We start from the raw sequence: 25,197 nt of genomic DNA, 5'->3' as shown, positions 1-25,197 counted from the left end.
ATTCTCTGGATAAACTGGCAGTTGTAAAGATTTCATTGCTGTTACCATCAGAGAAGAGGAAGACAAAACATCATGTATCAACTTTTCATGGAGGTAAACATGGAGGCACACCACCCCATCCAGTAGCCTCCATGAAAAACAAAACAAAAAACATGGCACCAACACGTGGCAGAGCATAAAAATGGAATATGGGTTAATATAAAATGTAGGATCAAGTTAGTAATAAGCCTGAGCTATTAGCTGACCATTTAATTAATATAAGCCTCTGTGGTAATTAGGAAGCAGCTTCTAGGATAGGAAAACTCCACCTGTAACAGGGTGGTATATCAAATACCCTTCATTATCAGGTATTTTACATTACAACAGTAGCATGTTATGAAGTACCAACTGAATAAAATTTTAGAGCTAGGAGGGGTGACAGGAACATGAACTGTATTAAAGGGTATTATTATTAACTTTATTAAATGCATTAGGAAAGTTGAGATGCACCCTTGTTAGAGGAGGTGTCACTGGGGGTGGGCTTTAAGGTTTCAACAGACCAAGCCAAGACCAGAGTCTCTCTTAATCTGTCTGCTGCCTGTAGATCAGGATCTAAAGCTCTCAGCTACTACTCCAGCACCATGACTGTCTGCTCCCCACCATGATAATGGACTGACCATCTGAAACTGTGAGTAAGCCCAATCAAATGTTTTCTTTTATAAGAGTTGCCTTGGTCATGGGGTCTCCTCACAGAAATAAAACAGTAACTAAGACATCAAAAAAGTAAAGGGATTAGAATGTTGTCCCTATATGCATTAAAATATCACATAGCCGGGCGATGGTGGCGCACGCCTTTAATCCCAGCAGAGGCAGAGGCAGGCGGATCTCTGTCAGTTCGAGACCAGCCTGGTCTACAGAGCTAGTTCCAGGACAGGCTCCAAAGCCACAGAGAAACCCTGTCTCGAAAAACAAAAAAAAAAAATCACATAAAATTCCACAATCTGTTTAATTTTTTTTTATTTATTTATTTATTATGTATACAATATTCTGTCTGTGTGCATGTCTGCAGGCCGGAAGAGGGCACCAGACCTCTTTACAGATGGTTGTGAGCCACCATGTGGTTGCCGGGAATTGAACTCAGGACCTTTGGAAGAGCAGGCAATGCTCTTAACCACTGAGCCATCTCTCCAGCCCTCTGTTTAATTTTTAACATCAAAAATAAAACAGCCGCCCTTCCCTATTGGGAAATATTAAGATATGTTACTTTTGTTTATGCTACATTTGTTTAACTCTTTGAAGCTGCGTTACTGTGCCTGTCTGAAACACCTAATGGTCAAATAAAGAGCTGACTGGCCAATAGCAAGGCAAGAGCAGGGATAGGTGGGGGTGGCAGGCAGAGAGTATAAAGAAAAAGAAAATCAATGAAAGAGAGGAGCAAGACATCAGGGGCCAGCCATGGAGTCAAGAGTGAAAGTTAAGATTTACAGAAGAAAAGGAAAAAGCCCAGAGGTGAATGGTAGACGGAATAATTTAAGCCAAGCTAAGGTCAGGCACTCTTTAAATTTATTTATTTTTTTGATTTATTTATTTACTATGCATACAACATTCTGCCTCCATGTATGCCCTCAAGCCAGAGGAGGGTGCCAGATCTCAGTACAGATGGTTGTGAGCCACCATGTGGTTGCTGGGAATTGAACTCAGGACCTCTGGAAGAAAAGCCAGTGCTCTTAAATGCTGAGCCATATCTTCAGCCCAGGTCAGGCACTCTTTAAGAATAAGCCTCCATGTGATTTATTTGGGAGCTCGGTGGTAGACTCCCCAAAAAGTCAAAAGAGTAAAACATAACCAGACATTTCTCTCATTATGACAGTCATAGGGAAAAACTATGAACTCTTGTGGGCAAAAAGAAGAAAACAGTCTAAGGATAGTTGGAGTGTAATTATTGCTTAAAATCTCAACGTAAAGATATCTGAAGATACGTATTTTAGGAATATGAGCTATTCATCAAGTTTTAAGATGTGTTTTATGACTGACTATCCATCCATACTTTACCTGAACTGTTTCCAAAACCCTCTTGGCACGTAGTATTGTAGTCGAGAAGCAGCTAAATGCCCAAAGATAACCTGAAGGTGTCTTAGAACACCAATATTGTACTCTTTCCTATCTTCTGTTTTACTCAATGCTGGTTTATCTTCGAATTGTTGAGGATATCCAAACACATCATCCCTCGGATCAACATTGCTCTAGAAATCAAAAAGATATCATTAGTGAACTAATCAGAAGTGTAGTAAAATAAGTCGAGATAAATTCCAATTAGTGAACATATATATACTTGTTTCCAAAAGCACTTAATTTTCAAAAGGTGTATACATTTTAATGTATTACTTTATAGTATTACTTATTTCTGCCACTTCACAATGAATGAGAATATACACATTAATAGTTGTAAAAGAATGAAGCTAAAACCTCCTTAATATTAGGTTAAAAAAATAATTTCACTGTTTTAGCAGTAACCCATATAATTACCTTAATAAATAAATGTGATTATAAAAAAAAACTCGGGGCTAGAGAGATGGCTCAGAGGTTAAGAGCATTGCCTGCTCTTCCAAAGGTCCCGAGTTCAATTCCCAGCAACCACATGATGGCTCACAACCATCTGTAATGGGGTCTGGTGCCCTCTTTTGGCCTGCAGGCATACACACAGAATATTGCATACATAATAAATAAATAAATATTAAAAAAACCCAACTCATTCTGCACCAAGTCCTAAAAGTTAGAGCTAAAACATCAAAAATCTTCAAGGAAAAATCTTCAAGACATGGTAATTGGTAATTTCTTATTATGACATCAAAGGTACAAGCAACATGAAAATCGACAAGTTGGATGGCTCTCAGGAAAATGAAAAAGTTTTGCATAAATACACTGCCAAGAGAAGCAGCTAATTTAGTGTGGGAGAAAAATGGAAAATCACTTATCTGATGAAGAAGTAGAACCCAGAATATATAGGACTCTTGAAACTCTCAATTCAAATTTTAAAATGCAAAACAGCTGGCAATTCCAACACTTAGGAGGCAGAAGCAGGAAGACTTCAAGTATGAGGTAATTCTGATCTACATAGCAAGTTGCAGGCCAGCCAGAACTACATATAATTAGACCCTCCTTAAAAAAAATAAAAAAGCAGCAAGATTTACAGAGGTTTTCTTCAAAGATGTTCTACCTTAAACTCAACTAGAATACCTAGTCTGCTAAGAACTAAAAGCAGGGTCTAAGAGATTTCTGTGTATTCATGCTCATAAAATGAGGAAGCAATCCAAGTGTCTGTGACAGATGAAGGATAAACAAAATGTGCTACATACAGCCAGTAGAAAGTATTATCCTCTGGCAGGAGGAAGCTCACAAGTTACAGGTTAGTCTGTACTATTCTCAAACAAAATGAAACAACCAAAAGAAAAAAAAAACCTTATCAGTCACAGAAGGGCAAATATTGTATAATTCCAGTTATATGAGGCACTTAAGAGTAGTCAAATTTATATAGGGAAAAAAGTCACTGTCAAGGACTGTTGCCAAGGTTGAAAGTTCTTTAAATGGGTACAGAGTTTCACTTTAAAAAAAATTATTTATTATGTATATAGTGTTCTGGGCACCAGATCTCAGATCTCATTATAGATGGGTATAAGCCATCATGTGGTTGCTGGGAATTGAACTCAGGACCTCCAGAACAGCAGACAGTTCTCTTAACCTCTGAGTCATCTCTCCAGCCCCAGAGTTTCACTTTTGCAAGATAAAAAGTTTTGGATATGGTGGTAATGATGCACAACAATAAGTGCATTTAATACTATTTAACTGTACAATAAAACATGGTTAAGATCAGTGTATTGTAAAACCTGGGAAAATAAATAGTAGAGTTGAGTACTGCAGAATGTGCCTGAAGTCCCAGCTACTTGTGCAGATCACTTGAGCCCAGCCCAGGAGTTAAAAATGGGCAACCTGGGCAAAACAGTCAGATCCTTAACAAAAACAAATAGCAGTAAAAGATATGACATGAAAATTGCCAAGGTTCAAAATCATGAGAGCCACCAAGGAAAACTTATAGTTCAGTTGACCTTTGATATAGGAATAGACAATATGTAGGGTCCTAGCCAGGTTTGGATATAAGCACCCCCTATGAAGCTTTTGTAAAAAGTAAAAATACTCAGTCCCCAATCCCTGGATCATTTAAGTCCAGTATGTCTGGGAAGAGTTCGTTTAGAAGACCCAGAAATGGTAAACTGTTTCTTTAAAACAAATCCAATTTTCCTGAATGAAGGGAAGAAAAGAAGAAATATCCAAAAACATTTACAACAAGAATAGTATACTTGGGCTTCTCACTTCAATTAGCACTAACACTACAAACAGGGATAGATTAAACATTTTAAAAAGGGACATAGGGTGGGTATAGACATGACCCAACTTCAGTACTGCCACATTCTCTTCTTTGAAAACAGGCATCCTAAGTATCTGCTCTGGCTACTTTACAGGCAGCTTAAAAAAGCCTTGTCATAACAAGATCATGTGAAAAATATTTGAAGTAGAGAAGAGTTTTAAGTAGTTAGAGATATGACTGGGATGGGGGATAGTATATAAGAAAAATCATGTAAGCACAGAAAAAAACAGCCTAGCATGGCATATACACTATAATACTGGCACCTGCAAGACTCAAGCTGGAGACCTTCAGAGGCTAGCTTGAACAGCATAGCAGGAATATCCCCTCAAAAATCATGGACACAAAAATGGGAAAAAAGAAAAGTGAATATGATTTTTAAGTTGTGTGACCCAAGACAATTCTTTGTCCAATGGGGACCAGAAAACCAAAAGGGTGGTCATTGCTGATTTAATCTAATCAAAGTTCAACTTTTATCAAATACTACATAAAAAAGATGCATTGGAGACATCATACTAGGAGGTAGTCCAAGTGGGAGAGGCAAATCTAATGACAACTTTTATAGTTTTGACAGTCTAAGGAAGGAAAATACACCAGAAATAGCTCTTCATATCCACTGACAGCATTTGTGGATTCATGAAGGTCAATATTGAGAGGAAAACTGATTCTGTACCACACATGTACAGACTTTTAGAAATATTTTCTATGTAATACAACAACTACATAGCACTGACACTAAAGTATTATATAAAATCTATGGATAACCTAAAGCATGTAAAAGGATTGATTTGTGTAGGGTCTATTCAAACTATTTGTAAATGCTAGTAAGTGGATTTTAATCTACTGCGGTGGGGGTAAGGGAATCTGGAAGGGGATCCTGGACCAATCTCTTGTGGAAAGTGGTGACTATACTAGCCTCCCTCAGTCACCTTTGGGAGAATGGTATCAGTTATTAGAATTTCAAACACAGAAAAAACAAGTACTAAGCAAAATTTACCTCATTGTCCTGCTTCTCATCCCCAGAAGTATCATCATCTACATCACTACCTGTGCCTTCAATTGCAAGAATACCGTTCCTGATGGAGGGAATCATATAGAGCTGCTGAATCACGGAATTCATATAACAAGTAGCACCGGCATTTTTCAGCCCCACAAATCCTTTAGGTGGGCGGGGTCCAACAGGTGGCAGGTATTCCCACTCAGTAAGTGCTTCACAAGCTGAAAAATAAAGAGTTTTATAGCATAAGCATGAATCATTTTGTCTTTTCCAAGCCCTGTTAAACTGTCAAAACAGTTAACACTATTACCTGTGCAGCCATTGGAGTTAGGGCTCTCACTTGGCATTTTTTCCACTAATAAATGCATTTAAGACAGATAGCGACCCACCAATCTAAAATCCTATTTATTTTTGAGACAGGGTCTCATGTAGCCAGACTGGTCTGGAACTATTGATGCAACCCAGGATAATCTTGCTTTTATCACCCCAGTGATTGGACTACAAGTATGCACCACCATACCTACTTTATATAGTATGAGGAAATGAAAGTCACTGCATTCAACCAACTGAGCCACATCTCTGACTCCAACAAACTCCGTATTTTTAATCTGGTGCTGCTTCTATGGCAGTCTCTTTGATATATTCACATATGATGGGACACAGCCAACATTTCCTTGTTCAGTTTGGTTTTATCTGTACTATTCAGTCATTATTTACTTTTTGAAAAATATTTTTATTAATGTGGATGTTTGTGTATACACGTAAGCCAGAGATATGTGTAAAACCCCTGGAGTTGGAGATATAGGTATTTGTGAACCACTCAATGTGGATGCTGAGAACCAACCAAAGGACCTCTACAATAGTAGTAAGCGTTCTTAACCATTGAGTTATCTTTCCACCCCATTATTAACTTTTACTTTATATACATCACAATACATGATGGTTTGCTCAGCTTTAATGAAATAAAACTTATTCATTCATGTTTGTGGTTTTAATAATCCCAAATAGCCAGAATTTATGTCCTAGTCGTGACACTTGCAAATACAGTTAAAACTAGCTCTGCTTATTTTTTCACACCATGTTATTTTAAGGAGCAAATCAGATGGTAGATATGTATCAGCTGTATCAAGTGGAAAACAAAGTGACAAGGGATTAGAGAGATGGCTCAGCGGTTAACTGCACTGGCTGCTCTTCCAGAGGACCTGAACACACAGAGAAGATATAAATGATGATATGGCTATCAAAAATGCCAGAAATGTCCTTTTTTGTAGCACTTGTTAGCTTTCATTTTAGATAGAGCCTTGGAATGCAGTCCTAGCTGTCCTGGAATTTGCATGCAGGTCAGTATGGCCCTTTTGAATGACATGTACCTCATAGTTTGGGCCATTTGAACTTGGTCCCCAGTTTGCAGCACCATTTGGTTACTTTTACAAGGTGTAGCATTATTAGAGGAAATATGTTACTTGGGGCAGGCTCTGAGGTTTCAGAAATTATGTGCTATTTCCAGTTCATTCTGTTTCCTGTTTGCAGTTCCAGGATGTGAGCTCTTCTAATGTTCCTACCTATTGCCACACTTTCTGGCTGAGATAGTGATAGATTTATCCCTCTGAAAATGTTAGCCCAAATAAACCCTTCCTCCTTTAAGTTGTCTTGTTCATTGTGTTTTATCATAGTAATAGAAAAGTAACTAATACAAACAGGTTGGCTTCAAACTCATAGCAAACCTTCCAGATACTGAGATTACAGGTGTGTATTGCCATACCCAATTCATACTTAAAATTTAACATGCAAACGTATTACTCAAAAGGAAAATACCTCTCCATTAAGCTTAAAAAAATTTCATCTTACTATATTTAAATTTGCTAGAATAGCTAAATGTCTAATTTTAAGGTACTTTTAACAATTGTATTTTCTATTCTGGGATACAATGTAATAATAAAATCATTTTGCAGACTTTTCAAAGATTTATATAGTGCTGAGGATTTATGTATTGTATTATGTATATTCTGATTGAGCAATCTATCGATCTAACATATCGATCTATCTATATCCATGTGAAGAAACATGTATTTAACCCCAGCATTTGGAAGGCAAGATCTCTTATGAATTTGTATTCAATCAGGACTCCATAGTTAAATGTCTTAAAAGAAAAAAAAAAAACAAGTCAGATGGGTGGTGGTGGTGCACACTTTTTAACCTGGAACTCGGGAAGCAGAGGCAGGCAGGTCTACAAAGTGAGTTCCATGACAGACAGGGCTACACAGAGAAATCCTGTCTCAAAAAAAAAAAAAAACCCCAGGGGCTGGAGAGATGGCTCAGAGGTTAAGAGCATTGCCTGCTCTTCCAAAGGTCCTGAGTTCAATTCCCAGCAACCACATGGTGGCTCACAACCATCTGTAAAGGGGTCTGGTGCCCTCTTCTGGCCTGCAGGCATACACACAGACAGAATATTGTATACATAATAAATAAATATTTAAAAAAAAACCCAAAAAAACAATGAAACAAAACACAATACAACAAGAACAAATGTGAATTCATTTCCCTATGAATGCCTAATAAGACTCTTGAGTCATGAGATTTAGGTTTTGGTTGCATTTACTAAGACTACTGACTACAATGAAGATAGATTGTATTTCAGATTTGAGAGATGACATTTAGTTTACCAACTACTTGCACTTGTACCTATGTTTCCATATATCCATTTGCTAAAAATCTCAAGATTGGTTACTAACAAAAATATGAAGATGTTTGTAAAAAGAACAGAATTTAAAAGAATCATCTCCACAATTTTATGTTTTAATGTACTTACTAGTTATTGCTGTACCAATGTAATACATTTCAGTCAAAGAATCTACTATCTGTTTGAGGTTTCTCACACAGCCAACAGCTAATGCTACAAGTAACTCAAAACCAGCATTAATCGTAGCTGGTGAACCACAGACAGGAATAGCCTGTTCAGCTGGAAGCTCTCCATTTCTCATATACTGCAGGTAAACATTGGATGCAGGAAAGATGAAATCGTCGATTAATTCCTAAACAGTTGAAAGAAAGAATACATATTAGTAATGACATATTCTGAATTTATCTTTTAAGAAAATCATTTTAAAGTTTATTACAACTTAAGACTTTCTTACATCACAGAAAACATAGTGGGGCTTCAAGTGAAAATATCCCAATTTTAAAAACTCTTTACCTACGCAACCTATTTCTTACTTATTTTTAGGTATTAAGACAGAACTGAATGCTATAGTATCATTTATATTTACTCAGAATCTACATAGCCCAGCCTGAATTTGAACTCCGAGATCATAGTGCTTGGCTCTATTTTACATTTACTTTAAAAATCAAATGGTTATCAATATAAAAAACTTTGACTGAAATTATACTAAAATGACATTTTATCACCTAAATTACCCTGTTAAAAAACTTAAAGAATTAATATAAGCTGGGCAGTGGTGGTATACTCCTTTAATCCCAGCACTTGGGAGGCAGAGGCAGGGGAATCTGTGTGAGTTCAGAGACCAAGCCTGGTCTACAAAGTGAGTTCCAGGACAGCTAGGATGGTTACACAAAGAAACCCTGTCTCGAAAATTGAGAAAAACAATTTATATATGATGTAGTCTTAACAAAACAGAGGTAGGCAAATCTAACTTCTAGGCCAGCCTGCTCTACATAGCAAATTCCAGGATAGTCAAACCTACTATATAGAGAAACCTTGTCTTAGAAAACAAAACAAAGAAAAAAGGGACTTAGGAACAGTTCAGATTTTTCAGAAAAGAAAAATTAAGTAACACTTTACACTGACATTTTATATGCATATAGAAACACGCCTAGAAACCTGACATGGCTACTGGAAGACATAACTGCTTTACATTATCTAAACAAACATTGCAACCTTGGTAAAGATTCTTAAAAGGTAGGTTTTATAAAAGGTAACGATAACACATCAAAGACTTAATACTATCAATCAGATTCAATGACAACACTTACAAGGATAGAATATGTAGTTTAAAATCCAGAACACAGAACTTACTTTAATGAGATTAGCACCTCCCTTTTCACAACCAATATGAAACTTTTTCTCAGGAGTCTGAAAAGCCAGTAGCTCTTTTGTAACCCCAAGGTGTCCTTCCAAGATTGTGTCTTCAATACCCGTTTCACCTGTTCTTTTAACATCATCCTGCCAAAGGAGGAAAAAAAATTCAATGATGAACTTATGAAATGGAAGAATCTGAACAAGACAGCTAAAAGAACATGAGACTATTTTAAACCTTTCCAGTCAAGCAAGTTAAAATTATCTTGAAATTTCTAGAAATATGCTTTATGGATTTCTAGAAGAAATGCTAATCTGAAGGCTAAAATCTGCTGTAGTTTGGATGTGAAATGTCCCCTATAGGCTATGTTTAAACACTTGGTCCCCAGCTGCTGGTGGTATTTGGGACACTTGAAAAACCTTCAGGAGGTAGAATCCTCCTGGAGGAAATATATTAGTTACTAGAAGGATGTGTTTGTTGGCTTCACCCTATCTGGTTCTTTAGTTTAAGTATGATGGATTGGTCAGCTTTCTGTTTCTGCTGCCATACTTTTTTTGATGTGGACTCTTAAACCCCCTCACCCTTGTAGATCTCCCTTACAGATCACCTCAGAAAGAAAATTTTATACAAGTCTTCAAAAGAGTTATAATCAAAATTAAGTGTATCTGACCACTTTTGGGGGTAACACCAGCATTTTATTTATTCATTCTCCTCTCCCTCTCTCTCTCCAAACAGGGTTTCTCTGTGTAGCTTTTGCTGTCCTGGAACTTGCTCTGCAGACCAGGCTCACCTCAAACTCACAGAGATCCGCCTGTCTCTGCCTCTCTAAGGCTGGGATTAAAGGTGTGTGCCACCACCACCAGGACAGCATTTTCTTTAAATGAAAATTTGCTGAAAGACAAAAAAGCTAAAACTGCAGCTGAACCTGAGTATGCCAAATCTTCCCCGTTACCTTACTATGTAGCCCTCAATTCATACAAATGTGCTTGCTTCTGCACCTACTAGGTTTAAAAGCATGTGCCATCATGCTCAGCTTTTTACGCATGTGTTCTCTGTCTCTAGGTATGCCTGCATTCCAAATGAGGGCATCAGATCTCATTACCTATGGTTGTGAGCTGCTAAGTGGTTGCTGGGAATTGAACTCAGGAGCTTAGGAAGAGCAGCCAGTGCTCTTAACCGCTGAGCCATCTTTCCAGCCCACGTATTCTAAATCTTAAGTACACATTTTCTGTAAGTAGTAATGCATTCATTCTGTAAAGCACAACAAACAACACAATGCATGTTCTTTGGTTCTGTTTTAGATTTATTCACTTCACCAAAATGTTCTAAACTATGAACCATTATTAATAAAGCATTTAACAATGATAAAAAACAAACATAGCATTAATTGTGACTTACCCTAATTCTTTTAAGCCAATCAATTTCATTATTGAGAAGAACTTCAGCATTGGGTACATTAATATTACTGTTGTAAGCATAATTAAGAAGGTGCCGTAAAAGGGTAAAGTAGTCGCCTGAATGTTTAGCCCTCTCTCTGGCTGTGCTCTGAAAATGGGAAAATACAGTATGTTCATGCTTGGAATTTCTTTTATTCAAAACCCTGAGTCTTACTGATTAAGTATAAATTGCCCTAACTGATACAAGCTAAATTCACAAATTCCTGAATATCCTAGTTGAAGGAATTAGTTACACTAGTAAACATTTTTTTAAGTGTCTTACCCCCAAAACAGTGAAGAGCAGAGTAATGAAGAAAAGTAGAGGCCTGTGTCCCATGCAACATCTGGTGCACATTAATAAGAATTGCTCCTGTGCTACTTGACGAACCGTTCTGAAATGTTAATTATTAAGAACATAAAGTAATATCCACTTAAGCAGTCATAAAAAATACATAAGTAAATGAGTTTACCACAGCAAGTCCAAGGCTGAGACCAAACACTGTTTCTGAACAGGTTTCAAACTCTTATAGGTAGAAAATGCTCTATAGCAAGTCCTAAAACATCCACCACCAACCCCCACACAGAATTTTCATCCAAGTGCATTTTATATGGGGTCAAAGGGAATTATGTTATCAGAGAAAGGATATTGCTGTAGGTAGTACTGTTGTACTGGTTCCAAAAGCATGGCCCCCATATGAGCAACATCAGTATCACCTGGAAACTTGTTAGGAGTGCCAGTTCTCAAATCTGATGAGAAACGGTGGTAGGTCTGGCCAAGAATGTGCCAACAAATCTTTCAGGTGATTAAGATAATCTCTAAGGACAAAGTATTTATACAGTATGTTTTCTAAGGGGACTAATGACATTATGGGAATTTTATCTAACAATTTATGGATCAATCTTTCACCTAAGTTTATATACTACATAAACTTCACGGGGAGCAGAGACAACTCTGTTTGACATGGTGCTTCTAGAACCTCAAAGAGCTGAGACACAGTATGTGTGCAAGAACCAGTTACAATTAAATCAATGACAATAAAACTTTCAGATTTGGGCCTAAATTTAAAATTTAAGATTTGAGCATTCCCTAATTCAAAAATCTTTCCTTCAATATCAGCATGCAAATGCATTATTAAATGGAACTAAATGTACAGAGCTGTCCAATCATCGTAAAGTTTTCTCAAAGAGGCAGCAAGCTTTTCCTGTTCTGTTTGGATTCCATGGAAAGAGTGTTTCTGGGTTTGTTTCTCTCTTTCTCCCCACCTCCCATCACCCCCCTTTTCTTTTCTTTCTTTTTTTTTTTTTTTTTTTTTTTTTTTTGGAGACAGGGTTTCTCTGTGTAGTCCTGAAACTCACTCTGTGGATAAGGCTGGCCTCATGATCTGCCTGTCTCTGCCTTCTGAGTACTGAAAACAAAGATGTATGCTACCACTGCCTGGTTGAAAGAGTTTCTTTCTTTTTTTAAACTTCATATTTATTTATTATTTATTTTTAATTAAAAATTTCCACCTCCTCCCCTTTTCCCATTTCCCTCCCCCTAGACCCCCTCCCTCTCCAGTCCAAAGAGCAGTCAGGGTTCCCTGCCCTGTGGGAAGTCCAAGGTCCTCCCCACTCCATCCACATCCAGGTCTAGGAAGGTGAGCATCCAAACAGACTAGGCTCCCACAAAGCCAGTACATGCAGTAGGATCAAAACCCAGTGACATTGTCCTTGGCTTCTCAGTCAGCCCTTCTTGTCCAACATGTTCAGAGAGTAAGAAAGAGTTTCTTAACTGGCCAGACTGTGTTCAAAGAAATTACTTAAGGTTCTTTTCATATCAGTATATTTTCACTTGATATTACACTGTATCACATTAGTGTGCTGTCAGGAGTAGGCAAGTTGAACCTGACTCATTAACATGTAACAGCAACACCTACTAATTTTTTTGTGGTTGTTTTATGAGACATAGCCTCACTATGTAGTCCTTGTTGTCTTGGAACTTGAGATGCAGAGCAACTAGTCTCAAATTCACAATAGTATCCATGCCTCTGCCTCCAGAGTGCTAAGATTAAAGGTGTGAGCCCACCATACCTGGCCTAATTAGTTTTATAATTTACTTACATGTGAAAAATCAGACTAAGACTAATATAAATGGATGGAAACCATTTTCTACAAATTTGAATGCTTTAAAGTTGAATGACTTACATAAAAAGCGGTTTGAAACATTACTGTTACTGATTAAATGCTCTTGAGATAAAAAAAGAGGGATTTACGCTAAGTAATTAATCTTTATTTTAGTATGATGTTTCTATGTAGCCCTCTTTTAAATTTCACATTAAAGTAACAGTTGGCACCTAGAAATTTACAACAGGAGGCCAATAAATATCCAATATTGTAGACTAAAACTAAACAAATTCAGATTAGGTTAAACATAGTTAAATGAAAATTTCTTCAACATTAATGTACTGTGGAGAGTATTTGGTTTCTCTGATACCTTGTGCTAACATAAACTTGACTCTACTTAAAAAAATAAAGCTTCTTAAAATTAAAAACAAACTTACTTGCTGTGACAGTGCAATAGTAAGTCAATAATGAACGTCTGCCAAGCCTTTTCTTTACTTAGAGCATCTAAGGCTGTTGGAATCAAGGCGAAACACAATGTCATCACTTCCAATGCTTCACAGCAAACCTGTTCATCTTCCAAGTCTGGTTCATTGCCTGCATTGGTCTGTAAAATTATATTAGAAACAAATTACTTAAAGATTCTTTTAAAGAAAAACCATACGTAACATGAAAGTCTAAGGGGAGATTCCTGATTAGGGGCTGGGGAACAGAGAGAACAAGAAAGGGAGGAGGAAGGGAAGAAACAACAAAAAATTTTGCTCACAAAGTGCAATACAAAAAATCTAATGCTTTATAAATTCATTTAAAAAGTGCTTAAGAGGAAAATATGACTTCAAAAACTTAAGTGTTTAAAATTTACCTACTCATTAAATTACATGGTCCTTCTTTTTACTCATACCTCTTGAGGCCTTTTGGAATAATTTGGAAATGAAAATAAAGTCTAATATCAATACTTTGCTGTGACTCAAAAAGGGTTAAACACATATACTAAACATATATAATCATTAACCATTTTCTAGTAAGAAACTTCTGAAGACCAACAACCAACCATTCTTTTTCCTGTGAACCACAGTAGGTTAAAATAGCTCTATTATCTAGCTTTTCTACTGTGCAATTAAAAAAAAATCAATCTCCTTGGACAATTGCTCAGTAAGGGTTTCAAAAATCTTCCTAACCCCAAATATGCGGTGATTTTATTGAAAAGTCAGTACTATAGTAATGTGAATGAACTAGGCTTTCAATTATTTTGCTGAATGAATACTGAGGACTATACCAAACAGATAATATGGGAACATACAAACAGTAAAAAGGACAATGAGTTTGATACAAAGGGTAAGTTCTACTAAGTGAGTGAATCAGTCCTTACTATTCAACTTTTTCTTAAGAATGTAGCAGTGTGGGCTGTAGAGTTGGCTCAGCAGTTAAGAGCATTGTTGCTCATATAGAGGAACAAGGTCCAATTTATAGCACTTGCGTGGTGGCTTTCAGCTGTCTATAATTCCAGTGCTAGGGGATCCAACACCCTCTTCTGACCCCTGAGAGAAGTGGGCATTCATGGCACATATATGTGCATGTAGGCAAAACACTCATACGCATAAAATAATAAAATAAATAAAACTAAAAACCAAAACAAAACCCCCAAAGAATGCAGTAAGTATCCAAGGGATAGGTAGGTATACATGACAGAACCCTAACTAATATAGGACTGAAAGATAATGAAAAAACAAATGTGAAAAAAATTCTTTGAGATAGTCTCACTTCAGTGAAAACAGAAAAATCTCTTTTAATTTTAAAGCAGCCTCACAAGATTAAGTTCTTTATTTTCAAAGTAAATATTCAATTATAGCTGCAATTATGACTATGAAAGTGATTGGATATTTTAAAATGAATACAGTATAAGTATAGTCATATACATAATTCACTAACATTCATTTTTATATAAGGGATATATTTCTCTTACAACTCTTACCTTCTCATAAATTTTTGTGATTTCTTCATTTGGGCTGAATACCAGCTGTAATCCCCCACATCCTGATGTCCAAATAATTTTTTGTATAGCTCTAATTACACAAATATCAGGCATATATCTTGAGGCCTATAAAAATGATGATTAATTAAAACTGTTGTTTAGACTATTAGTGCTGATCATCACAAAAATGACAATGATTGCACTCCCAGGTTTTTACAACAGAAAAAGTCAAATACTTGTATAGAATTTTCACAGCAGTTTTATTCATATCTAAAAAAAGGGAGAAAAAAACCCCAAGTATATTTTGGCAAATATACAAAGTATGGCACATTCATAATGGGATATATACAGGTTTATTTTATATATAAAAGATATATTTCTAAGTATATGCATATTTGTATTTGTGTGTGTGGTGTTTTGAGACAGCCTATGTAGCTCTGGCTGTCCTGGAGGTCTCTATGTATACAAGGCTGGCCTAGAACTCAGAGATCCAACCTGCCTCTGCCTCCCAAGTACTGGGACTAAAGGCATGTGTCACCACAACCAGTTTATAACAGGATATTTAACAACAACGAATTAACTAAGGAGTCTTAGAACACTGACAATTCACAAAGTCATTAACTTGTTTTTATTTAATTCATTTTTTGATCCAGTCTTGCTAGCCTTCTTGTTATCCTTCTGCTTCAGCATCCCAAGTGTTGGGATTACAGGCATATGATCCAAATGAATAAAATTCGAGAAAATGAAAACCCTCTTAGCAAGTCACGCTGGCTCACACCTTTAGTCTCAGCACTCAGGAGGCAGAAACAGGAGGGATCTTTGAGTTCTGTCAGCCTGGTCTACACAAAGTGAGTTCCAGGACAGCTGGGACTGTTACATAGAGAAACCCTGCCTTGAAAAGCAAAGCAACAAAGAACAAAACAATCTTTCATCAGGACAGAAAAATTACTGGTTACCTGGGACTAGTGCCTGGAAAGAATGGACTGAAAAACAAATCAAAACAGAACAAAACACAAACAACAACAACAACAACAAAAAAAAAACACAAGGAAGAATTACAGAAATATTCTGTCTTAGAGCTATAGGTGTAAAACCCTGGATCTGATCTTGAGATCCAATGGCAAAGAAAAAATATTCTGTGTAGTGCTTATATTTTAAAAAGAAGTATTGGGGCTGGAGAGATGGCTCAGAGGTTAAGAGCACTGACTGCTCTTCCAAAGATCCTGAGTTCAATTCCCAGCAACCACATGTACTGAGATCTGGCGCCCTTCCTCTGGCGTGCTGGCATACATGGAGGCAGAATGTTGTATACATAATAAATAAATAAATCTTAAAAAAAGTATCAACTATACATTTTGAAAGAATGCTATTATACAAAAAGCTGATGAAAATATTGCACTAATATTAAGCTGACGTTAGGAAAACATTATCTAAACTGAACCAGGCAAAACACATGTAATAAAATAAAAATTAAAGAAAATTTAGAGTAACACTTACGACAAGTAAAGCATTATATGTGTGTGTTACTGCACAAAATTATAATAATATAATTTTCATATTTATATAGAAATAATTTTGTACAGTAACACTATGACACAACTACATACACACACGTATATTACTTTTAACAATACTAACCTCATCAGAAATCTGCTGAGCAAGACGAACAGACACATTTCTAAGCATGCATTCAGACGACGGGTTAGGAATGCTCTGAAGGGCACTTTGTAGCACCACTGCTTGATCATGAGTTACTTGGTTGACCTGAAAAAATAAAAAGTTAAAACATTTGAGTATTCTGTATGTAACTTCATCCAAACATTTGTACCCTACTCATCAACTTAAAATGATTCCCTTAAGATGTTTTCTTTCCGCAGTAACACACAAAGCACTCCACTTTGCCAACATGGCATCCAAGTAGCACAAATTTCTATACAATCCCTTACTGTAGATTAATCTAACCCATGTCTCTAAGAACAGATCAAGTTCAATCTCATCTAAAGATACAGCAAATCATGACTATTTTTTCTTACCTGTGCACCCTTTGGTTAGACCCTGCTCATAATCTCCAGTTATCAAATTCTACTTAGCAAGTGAGAAAAATTACAACTATTAAAGCCTAACATACAAAGAATAGTGGTATTTTTACCTAACAATATACTAACATTTTCAATGAACAAGAGGCATATGAAGTAGTTTGAGTAATTCTGACTTTTTTATCTGTCCACAAATACTTGACAATTATAATAACCTTAATATCTGCAACTGGCAAATGGCATATTCTCAAAGTATTATAGAAGAGATAGAAAAGGAAGCATGTTACTGGCTTTTCTGTATATTGTATACATCATTAAGTAGTCATATGTCATAAATTAAAGTATGAATCTGTTTTCATCCTAACAAGAGCCCTTTCCTCATTGGGTGAGATACAGGATCCCAACTAAACTCTTGGCCTTCCTCATGTTGTTTAAGCTACCCAGAACCACTCTTCCCCCTTTAACCTATTAAGAATTACATTAAAATATATATAGTATGTATGTATCTATATACACTTAATTTTAGTCATTTTTATCTTTTGTAGAAAGTTTGCTGCTTTCTTTTAGGTCTGTTTCGTATGCTATTATGGCCTTGAACTGGTGATCCTCCTGTTTTAGCTTTCTAAATGCTGAGACTACAAACTTCCACCACACCTGGTTGCTTTACAGAAAACTTCTAACATATGAAAGTGTTCAGAATAAGATAATACAATTATCTACAAGGTACTCATTATTCTGCAGGTATTGTCAATTATCTAATTACTCCTCATTTTCTATCTCTATTGCTCTTTACTCTAGGATTGCTGTTAGGGAAATTCTGGGTATCATGAAACTACATTGGGCAGTGGTGGTGCACACCTTTAATTACAGCACTCAGGAGGCAGAGTCAGGTGAATCTCTGTGAGTTCCGAGGCCAGCCTGGTCTACAGAGCAAGTTCCAAGACAGTCAGGGTCACATAGAGAAACCCTGTCTTGAAAAACCAAAACCAATAAAAAAAAAGACCCTCCCCAAACAAAAACAACAAAATATCCCAGAAACTAAAAACCAGCAACAACAAGAACAAATCTCTGTGAGTTCCGAGGCCAGCCTGGTCTACAGAGCAAGTTCCAAGACAGTCAGGGTCACATAGAGAAACCCTGTCTTGAAAAACCAAAACCAATAAAAAAAAAAAGACCCTCCCCAAACAAACACAACAAAATATCCCAGAAAGTAAAAACCAGCAACAACAAGAACAATTATGTATCATAATCACCAACATTCCATCCCTCCCCTATTAAGACATAAGTAATTTCTAAAAACAAAACTTTCGTCAGACTTTTGTAAAGAGAGGGTCTGTAGCCTAGGCTGGCCTTGAATATGTAATAATCCTCTTGCCTCCATCCCCCAAAGACTTTTGACTTCTTTCAGCAATTAATTAAATATTATTAAAAATCAACATACTGAAGAGATGGTTCAAGAGACTAAGAGCACTGGTTGTTCTTCCAAAGGACGGGGTTCAATTCCTAGCACCCACACGGCAGTTCACAACTGTCTGTAACTCCAGTTCTAGGGGATCTGATACCCTTGAACATACACTCAAGGCAAAACCCCAATGTACACTAATAATCAAATCTTCAAAAAAAATTAAATTCATAGTTTGACCTTTAATTAGGCATCAAACTCTAGTTTATCTTGAGAATTTCACCAAAATAAAGATGCTATCTAAGCAAAAACAGAATGATAACTTCATAATTGGAGTTTAAGCAAATGAAGGTGAGAAAGAAAACTGGTAAGAGGCTAAATCAACTATAACTCAACACCACTGGTATCTTATCTGCCTGACAGAAGTTAAAATATCTTATCTGCCTGACAGAAGTTAAAAATTCATTACATGTGAGATTTTTTTTTTGGTTTACAGTGAGAGCCAAACAAAACTCAAATGGTCAGAAAAGAACTGAAGGAACCACCCTCCAAAATAGTAGTGAAGCCTTTGAAGAGCTAGTATACTTTTAATACAAATACAGTCATAAGATACCCACTAGAAAGAAAACTTCAACACTGAATCAAAGTTGAACTTTAAAATCACTGAGAAATTTAATCTTAAAAATTATATCTACTATTAGAAATTAAAAGCAAAGCAAAACCAAACAAGTCTGTATTACCGATGTCATTGGATTTCCGCCTTCTACACCTGGCTGACAAGCTTCTGCCACAGCCCGAACATGGCCATAGCCAATAGCAGTTAGTAACAGTTTGGCTATTTTAAGAGCATTGAGGTAAGCACCCCTTCGAGTTTCCATATCTGCATTTGGTAGGAAGTTATTTCTGGTTAGCATACTCAGGACAAGGGGTAGACCACCACTTTTCAAGAAGTGAAGCTGAAAATCAGAGGAATCATCTCCCAGGGGTGCACCAGCAGGCATTAACAAGGCATAGACTACCTGAAAATAAAAGGGGGAAGGGGAAAAGAAAATGATTGTATTAAAAGGAATTTAAAACATAACCTCCATGTCAAAGACTAAGACATTCCTGACTATCTTAAAACCATCTAATCTTATTCACATTCTTCATAGTAACACAAAGATCAATTTAAAGATCAAGACCCAAACTCAAAATGTAAAAGACAAAAAACCAACCTCTGTTAGGTATAGCACTTGTGAGGCAGAAGGACCAAAGAAAAGTGAGTCAAGAGACGGACTAAGGCTGCTTTCTCCAAGTTTGGCATGGTCCAAACAAATAGCTCTTAATTTTTCTATTGTTGTACTATCTGTAAGGGAAAGATATAGAAAGCATAGTCTGAAATAAAATGCAATTTACACCTTTATCACTTCTAATATTTTCAAAAGCATGGAACAGCAAACAATTCAACTGAGGTATACATTCAGTTAAGCTTCTATAACACAGAACCTTATTTGAGTTGATTTAAAAGCAACCAAATAAGAGAGAAACAAAACACCAACCAGGGCTTTTTAATTACTCAAGGAAACAGTCTCTCATCCCAGGAGCCTCCAGTCAACATGCTCTATTCAGCTGCAGGAGACCAATTTAAAACAAAACAAAACAACAAAAAACACTTCCAAAGGAACAGTTCTTTCCTACAAATTTACTGCTTACCTAATGACATTACATTATTTCCTACCTAGTTTATTTCACTGAGAGATATAACTGTACCCAAGAAACTGAACCTTAATAAGACTGAAGAGGAGCCTGGCACATGGTGCATACCTTTAATCTCAGTGCAGAGCCAGAGGCAAGCAAGTCTGTGAGTTTGAGGACAGCTAGAGGTACACAGTGATACTCTATCTCAAAGAAATAATCAAAAATCTTGAATGTAGGATGGAAGCAAAAGGTAAGACTGAAGAAATGAGATCATTTAAGCTCATTCAGTAGGTAAATGTCCTTGCCACCAAACTGATGGATAACCTGAGTTCAATTCATATAACTCACATGATGGTATGAGGAAACTAATTTCTGAGCCACATAACCTCTGACCACCACATAAACACTGTGTTATCTACACAAAAAATGAATATATAAATTTAACAAATGTTAAAAGAAAAAAGTTTAAGGCCTGGGGCTGGAGAGATGGCTCATTAGCCTGCTCTTCCAGAGGTACAGAGTTTAAATCCCAGCAACCACATGGTGGCTCACAACCATCTGCAATGAGATCTGATGCCCTCTTCTGGTCTGCAGTCATACATGTAGACAGAATACTGTATACATAATAAATAAATAAATAAATCTTTAAAGTTTAAGGGGAAGTGTGGTGGTGCATGCCTTAAGTCCCAATACTCAGGAGGTAGAGGCAGCCAAAGAGTTCTAGGCTAGCATAGTCTACATAGAAAGCTCAATGTCAGCCACAAATATTCAGCAAGATCCTGTCACAATAAGTTCAAAAGGAAGCAACAAATGCTAAACAAATCATTTAATGCTGTTGGCTTACAGTTTATCTCTCTGAAGAGTCTGAACCAAAGTACTGCTTTGTGATGTGTGCATACACACACCTAAATAATTTTAGGTCCCTGATCGTATACTTTTTAATTATAAAATATGGATGGAAAAAAATTAATCTGCCCATAATCTTGTCATCAAGGGTAATTTACTTCGTTTACTTTTTTTTTAAGATGATGAAGGACCATTTTATCACTGCTTAAAAGAATAACCTCAGAACAGGCAAGCTGTAAAACCTCAGAAGCTACCTGAAGGAGGCAAATGAAGAAGAAAAAAAAGTTATGCAATTTAAGCTGTCATAGAGGTCAGACATGCGGCAAAACAACAAGCTACACGCAGGGAGGGAAGCTTTAGAGAAAGATTTAAGAAAGCCCAAGTGTTAAGGAAAGCATGCTTAGAAAAGAAGTAAAGGAAAACTTATGTTTTTTTGAGTAATTCAGAACAGTAAGCAGGCTTTTAACTATATGTGTGGGCAGTTTGTAAGCTTCTACCTTAGGTTACTGTTTTCCCTCTAGAGTCTTTAAAGGATACCTAAATATAAGCAATTATATACCTAAAGCAATGCATTATTAAAAAAAGTAAATCCAACCAATTAGGGAGGTAGTAGCTTTTAATTCAAGCAATGAGGAGGCACAGGCAAGTGGGTCTCTGTGAATTACACGCCAGCAAAACCTACATAGTAAGATCGTGTCTCAAAAAAAAAAAAACAAATAAAAACAAAACAGTAAAACAAAGAGAATGAAGACCTTACAACAGACTTTGGCATATTTACATACTCTTTACATTAAACTCCTTGAAGGAAGTAGATCTTAAAAAGCAACTCATTCTGCTTTGTTATATACATATTTATATATATATATATGTATGTATAAAGCAATACATACTTTAACCAAATGCTGACTGTTTCAAATTTTGACATTATAGTTTGATTTTAAAAAGTTCAATCATGAGTGAGTACACAATAACATTGTTCATGTGTAGAGGAAGTCTGAATAAAACTTTTTGGAGTTAGTTTACTTACTTCCATTTTTATGTGTTCTAGAGATGTAATTCAGGCCATCAGGTTTGTGTAGTAAGTACCATTACCCACTAAGCCCTCTTAATGGTACAAATATAGGTACTAGATCTTGATTTTATTAAAAAACAAAAAAAAGCAACCTTGACCTTTTTTTGTTGTTTTATTTTGTTTTTGCCTGACCTTACTGGCTCACTGTCTCCATCTGGTGGCAGGAAGTTCAAATCACAAGCTCAAGGCTTTGGTGTGGGTTTGTATTTTTAAACTATGTTGTGGAGGTTGAACCTGCACACACAAAGCAAAAACTGTCATAGGCAGGTCAGGACTAAAATGAATTGAGGAGTCTAAGCTGGTAATCTATTACGTAAATTTACTCTGTCCCATAGTAACAAGACAATAAAGTTGCTTATGTCAGAACATGGTGTTTACTTTAGAAAATAATGGTTTTTGAAGCACAAGATCGCTTCAAAAATTATGTGGACAAATTAAATGATACATTAAGCCAACGATGTGAAAAGAAGAGGAAGCAAACACTATAGAGCTTTCAATATTATCCAAGGTGGGCCGGGTGGTGGTGCACTCGGGAGGCAGAGACAGCCAAATCTCTAAGTTCGAGGCCAGTCTCTTCTTCCACTGTGAGAGTGGGTTCCAGAAATCAAATTCAGGTTTTTAAGACTGGTGACAAGCACCTTTAGCTGCTGAGCCATCTTACTGGTCCTAGGCAATCGGGTTCTACAAATGGCCATGGTACATATTTTAGGGTTTGGGACCACATGGTCTGTTACTCAGTTCTTGGCTGTTGATTGACAAAAAATTGCAAATATATGAATGAGTGAGTGTGGCAGTACACCAGCAAAACGTATAAAGGATATGAAAATTTAGATTTCATAAAATCTGGTATCAAAAGTAAGTATTTGAAATTTTATTACTGTTTGTATGTGTATATGTGTGAGTGAATGGCAAATGTGTGGAGGTCAGAGGACAGCTGAAGGCAGTCAGTTATCTTCTACCATGTGGGTTCTGGTATCTAACTACGGGTTCATTAGGTCTGGAGGGACACTTTCATTCACTGACCCAGCTCACAAGATCCTCAATAGATATCTTTTGGTTTTATTTTAGCTATTAAAAATGTAGACACTTTCAAATTGGGCAGTGGTGGCGCACGCCTTTAATCCCAGGACAAGAGGCAGAGACTTGAGTATCTCTGTAAATTCAAGGCCAGCCTGGTATATGGAGAAAGTTCCAGGACAGGCTTCAAAGCTACCCTGTCTCAAAAAAAAGATGTTGGGGTGTATAAAATTAAGCTGTAGGAAGATTCTGGTCTTTAGGCCTATTACCACTGATGCATGGTTCATTTAGGAAAAAAAACAATTGTTGTTGGGCGGTGGCACACACCTTTAATCCCAGAAGGCAAAGGCAGGCAGGTCTCTGTGTGTTCAAGGCCATTCTGGTTAGAAATGGCCTTGAACACAGCCAAGGTCACAAAGAGACAAACCCTGTCCGGAAACTCACACCTCCCGAAAAAATGTTTATATAAATATAATACACACACACACAGAGTTTATTGTTACCATGCATTATGGCATCATTAGAAACATCTTACCTGGCGGCATAAGTTTCATAAGCACTCTTGCTCCATCTCTAAGGGGTGGCATATTTAGGCTGCTCCCTAAGTCTGCAACTTGCCAAAGGAAAGAAATGTATCTGGGATGAAGTGACATAATCTAGAACACAAAATACACAAAATTACCTGTAGATTATTCCTTGACTTCAAAAAGGTCTACCTAAAATTTAAATTGCTCCTGTTGTTCTTCCTCATCCTACCTTTACAAATTCTTCATGATGCAGACCTAACATCATCTGAGCAACATCTGCAATATTATTTTTTTAAGTATTACTTTTCACCTGCATATAACTTCAGATGACTCTGGACATGCCACTAATAAATTCCTAACCAGTTTGTTCTTATACTGGAGTGTCTTGTCATTAAAGACATTAAAGTTCTTATGAGGAGGGGTGAAAGAAGAAGTCAAGAATGGGAGATGTCAGCCGGGCTGTGGTGGTGCACGCCTTTAATCCCAGCACTCGGGAGGCAGAGGCAGGCGGATCTCTGGAGTTCGAGGCCAGCCTGGTCTACAAGAGCTAGTTCCAGGACAGGCTCCAAAGCCACGGAGAAACCCTGTCTCGAAAAACCAAAAAAGAATGGGAGATGTCACTGTTTCTTTGGATACAATCTGAGAAAGATTACAGATACTTCACTGCATATGGAGTTTTCAAAGGATCCATTTCACAGGATAAGCATGTAAGACAGTAGTAGCTTTCAAAATTCATATATTGAAATGTTCCAATTTAACTCCAATAGATTAACTATATGCAAGTATAAGCAAATAGTAACTACAGGGTTACCTTGCAGAAGGCTTTACTGAAATTTAAATGGATAATTCTATAGATATTTTGTCTCATGAAAGAGTTCCTCAACAGCAACAAAAAAACTTTTTTATGCATTTGATTATTTTTTTTTTTTTTTGGTTTTTTCGAGACAAGGTTTCTCTGTGGTTTTGGAGCCTGTCCTGGAACTAGCTCTGTAGACCAGGCTGGTCTCGAACTCACAGAAATCCGCCTGCCTCTGCCTCCCGAGTGCTGGGATTACAGGCGTGCGCCACCACCGCCCGGCTTATGCATTTGATTATTTTCAACAACTCTAGCATAATGCCTTGCACAACTGAATCTACTCACCACTCCAGGCAAACAGCTTTCCACTTCTGGATTGGGGCTGTCACTATAATGATTACCATGGTTTCCAGGAGACCCAGTTGAGGAATCAGAGGAGCTATCAGGACTTGAAGGCATATTGGAGCTTATTTGTGTAAGTTTGGCTGTAATTAGCTGAAAATGATATATATTAGAATCAAAAATGGGGAAAAAAACCACACAAAACAAGAAAACTTATTTGATGATATACCAACAAATGAATCAAAAAACTACAGATGCTGGACTTGGAGAACTGGCTTAGTGATTAAGAACACTGGCTACTTTTGCAGGGGACCTACAATTCTTAGCACCTACATAGCAGTTTACAATTGTCTGTGACTCCAATTCCAGGGTATCCAATGCCCTCTCTTCTGATCTTCAAGGGAACCAGGTACACACATGGTGCAAAGACATACAAGTTTTTAAAACATTCATATACATAAAACAAAACCAGATGCTAATATTTTCGAAAGTACACGTAAAAAATACTCTTGTAGCTACTTGTTTTAATATATTGTAAGTATCC

General features: G+C 36.8%; 1 protein-coding gene across 1 annotated transcript in view; it reads right to left on the bottom strand.

Moving 5' to 3' along the window:
- The window catches only part of LOC121443491 (probable ubiquitin carboxyl-terminal hydrolase FAF-X), an 84,374-nt gene that overhangs the window by 23,954 nt on the left and 35,223 nt on the right, over positions 1–25,197 (bottom strand). The window contains exons 19-31 of the mRNA XM_041645234.1: positions 24,657–24,806; positions 23,524–23,644; positions 19,591–19,721; positions 19,117–19,395; positions 16,577–16,702; positions 14,939–15,064; positions 13,407–13,573; positions 11,150–11,258; positions 10,829–10,975; positions 9,430–9,576; positions 8,206–8,428; positions 5,397–5,617; positions 2,032–2,222 (exon numbers count right to left, since the gene is read on the bottom strand). Coding sequence (XP_041501168.1) covers positions 2,032–2,222; positions 5,397–5,617; positions 8,206–8,428; positions 9,430–9,576; positions 10,829–10,975; positions 11,150–11,258; positions 13,407–13,573; positions 14,939–15,064; positions 16,577–16,702; positions 19,117–19,395; positions 19,591–19,721; positions 23,524–23,644; positions 24,657–24,806 — 2,138 coding nt within the window. The remainder of the gene's footprint in view (positions 1–2,031; positions 2,223–5,396; positions 5,618–8,205; positions 8,429–9,429; positions 9,577–10,828; positions 10,976–11,149; positions 11,259–13,406; positions 13,574–14,938; positions 15,065–16,576; positions 16,703–19,116; positions 19,396–19,590; positions 19,722–23,523; positions 23,645–24,656; positions 24,807–25,197) is intronic.

This window comes from Microtus oregoni, unplaced genomic scaffold (assembly GCF_018167655.1).
Source record: "Microtus oregoni isolate MIOR12 unplaced genomic scaffold, Mior012 000108F_ref0000382, whole genome shotgun sequence".
Lineage (NCBI taxonomy): Eukaryota > Metazoa > Chordata > Mammalia > Rodentia > Cricetidae > Microtus > Microtus oregoni.
This window is presented reverse-complemented; position numbering and strand designations above follow the sequence as displayed.